Source organism: Gekko japonicus, unplaced genomic scaffold (genome assembly GCF_001447785.1).
Source record: "Gekko japonicus isolate JY-2015 unplaced genomic scaffold, Gekko_japonicus_V1.1 scaffold3754, whole genome shotgun sequence".
NCBI lineage: Eukaryota > Metazoa > Chordata > Lepidosauria > Squamata > Gekkonidae > Gekko > Gekko japonicus.
Genome location: NW_015159822.1, coordinates 35,915 through 38,874, shown reverse-complemented (window position 1 = coordinate 38,874; position 2,960 = coordinate 35,915). Strand labels below are relative to the sequence as shown.

At 51.4% G+C, this 2,960-nt stretch overlaps 1 protein-coding gene across 1 annotated transcript in view; it reads right to left on the bottom strand.

The window, feature by feature from the left end:
* The window catches only part of HIBCH (3-hydroxyisobutyryl-CoA hydrolase), a gene marked incomplete at its 5' end in the record, with an annotated part of 35,737 nt that extends 33,403 nt beyond the window's left edge, over positions 1-2,334 (bottom strand). Inside the window, 3 exons of the mRNA XM_015407796.1 lie at positions 539-684; positions 1,782-1,860; positions 2,316-2,334. Coding sequence (XP_015263282.1) covers positions 539-684; positions 1,782-1,860; positions 2,316-2,334 — 244 coding nt within the window. The remainder of the gene's footprint in view (positions 1-538; positions 685-1,781; positions 1,861-2,315) is intronic.
* Between the last annotated feature and the right edge of the window lie 626 nt (positions 2,335-2,960).

The following is a 2,960-nucleotide window of genomic DNA, read 5'->3' as shown; positions in this document are numbered from 1 at the left end:
GATGGGAAAGACCTCTGCCTGAGACCCTGGAGAGCCATGGAGAGGGGCTGTAGCTCAGTGGAAGAGCACCTGCCTGGCATGCAGAAGGTCCCAGGTTCAATCCCCGGCATCTCCAGTTAAAAGGACCAGGCAGTAGGTGATGGGAAAGACCTCTGCCTGAGACCCTGGAGAGCCATGGAGAGGGGCTGTAGCTCAGTGAGAGAGCCTCTGCTCAGCATGCCGAAGGTCCCAGGTTCAATCCCCGGCATCTCCAGTTAGAAAGGATCAGGCAGTGGGTGATGGGAAAGACGCTGGAGAGCCGCTGCCAGTCTGAGTGGACAATACTGACCTCGATGGACCCACGGTCAGGTTCAGTATGAAGCAGCTTTGTGTGTGTTCATGTGCCCGACTGGGAGGATTATAGAGAAGGGGAGAGTCCTTCTTTCCCACATGGGGCTCAGGAAGTCTTAAGGAGGTGGCTTGAAAACGGCCACCCACCCCCACATTGAGGGTCTGCATTCTGTTCAATACCTGACGCAGCCCGCTCAGATACATTTACCTTCTCCGCCTCTATAAAATGAGTGGCAATTCCTGCTCGGTGAATATCTCTTCCTTTCAACCTGAATCCTGTCAGGGCAAGAAAATAGCCAATCTTCCCTGAGAGTCTGGGCAAGAAGTAGCCTCCGCCTACGTCGGGGAAAAGGCCTGTGTGAATTTAAGAACAAAGTTGACAGAGGCAGGTAGCAGGATTAGCCGTTAAAACTCCCTGGCCACTCAGCCTTTCGTGGGACCATCTCTGTGCCTCCCAGCGGGCTCTTTTGGCCCAGATGAATGACATCAGCCTGCTTTTCCAGTCTGTCCTCTGAGACACATACGTGCTGCCTTGTTTTGCTTACGGCAAGGGTTCCCAACCTTTTAGAGCCTGCGGACACCTTTGGAAAGGGGGGGGGGGCGCAACCACAAAATGGCCACCATGGGAGTTGGTAAAGGTAAAGGTTCCCTTGCTCGAAAGCCAGTCGAATCCGACTCTAGGGTTGCGGTGCTCATCTCTGTTTCAAAGCCGAAGAGCCAGCGCTGTCCGAAGACGTTTCCGTGGTCACGTGGCCGGCATGACTAAACACCAAGGCGCACGGAACGCTGTTACCTTCCCACCGAAGTGGTACCTATTTATCTACTTGCAATCTCTTGCTTTCGAACTGCTAGGTTGGCAGGAGCTGGAACTAGAGACGGGAGCTCACTCCGTCATGTGGCACCCGGGTCTCGAACTGCTGAACTACCGACCTTCCACAGCCTGCAGTTCAGCGTCTTAACCACTTGAGCCACCACAGCTTGGGAGTTGGAGCCAAGCACAAAATGGCCAACATGGGAATTGGAGTCCAGCACAAAATGGCCACCATGAGAACTGGAGTCCAGCACAAAATGGCCGCCATGGGAGTTGGAGCCAAGCACAAAATGGCCGCCATGGGAGTCAGAGCCAACCACAAAATGGCCACCATGGGAGTTGGAGCAAAGCACAAAATGGCCACCATGGGAGATGGAGCCCACCACAAAATGGCCACCATGGGAATTGGAGTCCAGCACAAAATGGCCACCATGGGAGTTGAAGCCAAGCACAAAATGGCCACCGTCAGAGCCACACACAAAGGCAGCCCAAGTGTATGTGTGTGTGTGCCCAAAAAGAAGACCACTCAATGAATAACAGTGACAAGTCAGTGCGACCCTGTTTTTTCTCACACTCGCCTCCTTCCCTCCCACTGCTTTCTCTGCTTCCAAAGCTCTGAAATTGCACAGTCAGCGTTTACCTATTGCTGTCTCGGGCATCGCAAAAATGGTCTTCTCTGTGGCAACTCGGAAATGCCCGTGGACAGACAGACCGACACCCTGGCGGGGGGGAAGGAAAGGAAGAAACTATGATAAATATATTTATAGTACATGCACAGACACATTTAAAAAAAGGAACCCAAATCAACTGCTTGGAATCACAGAATCACCGAGTTGGAAGGGACCTCCAAGGTCATCTAGTCCAACCCCCTGCACAATGCAGGAAATTCACAAATGCCTCCCCCCTCCACACCCCCAGTGACCCCTGTTCCATTAGGGTTGCCAGCCTACAGGTGGGGCCTGGGGATCTCCTGCTTTGGTGTAGTGGTTAAGAGTAGAGCCAGTTTGGTGTAGTAGTTAACTGCACGGACTCTGATCTGGGAGAACCGGGTTTGATTCCCCACTCCTCCACTTCCACCTGGCTGGATGGCCTTGGGCAAGCCATAGTTCTGACAAGAGCTGTCCTTGAAAAAGAGCAGTTTCTGTCAAGAGCTCTCTCTCTCAGCCCCACCGACCTCACAGGGTGTCTGTGGTGGGGAGGGGAAGGGAAAGGAGTTTGTAAGCCGCTCTGAGACTCCTTTGGGTAGTGAAGGGCGGGGTATAAATCCAATCTCCTCCTCCTCCTCTTCTTCTTTTACAACTGATCCCCAACTGACAGAGATCAGCTCCCCCGGAGAAAAGGACTGCTTTGGAGGGTGGAGGCTCTGGCATTGCGCCATGCCAAGGCCCCTCCCCTCCCCAAACCCCGCCTTCTCCCGGACCCATCCCCCAAATCTCCAGGTATTTTCCAACTCAGAACACGAACAAAAAAGGGGGGGAGGGAAAAGGGAAAAAAAGGGGGGGAAGAAAACTCAACCCAAAAGCTGCTATGAATCCACAAGGGTTAAGCTGACACTAAATATTATAAACATACAAAATTTATTCAGGTGTACACATTTTTTAAAAAACTTAGACTCATTAAAAATGTTCACATTCTGACATGAAAATTTTTTCAACACTCATACATAGATGGGTTAGTGCTGTGCAACTGAACCAGACGCATTTCGGCCCCAAAGGGCCTTCCTCAGTGGTCACAATCCAAAATACAAAATTGACATACATTCAAAAAAAGTTTTTTTAACATCAGATGTTAAGTACATATGCAATATAAGGCCAGATGT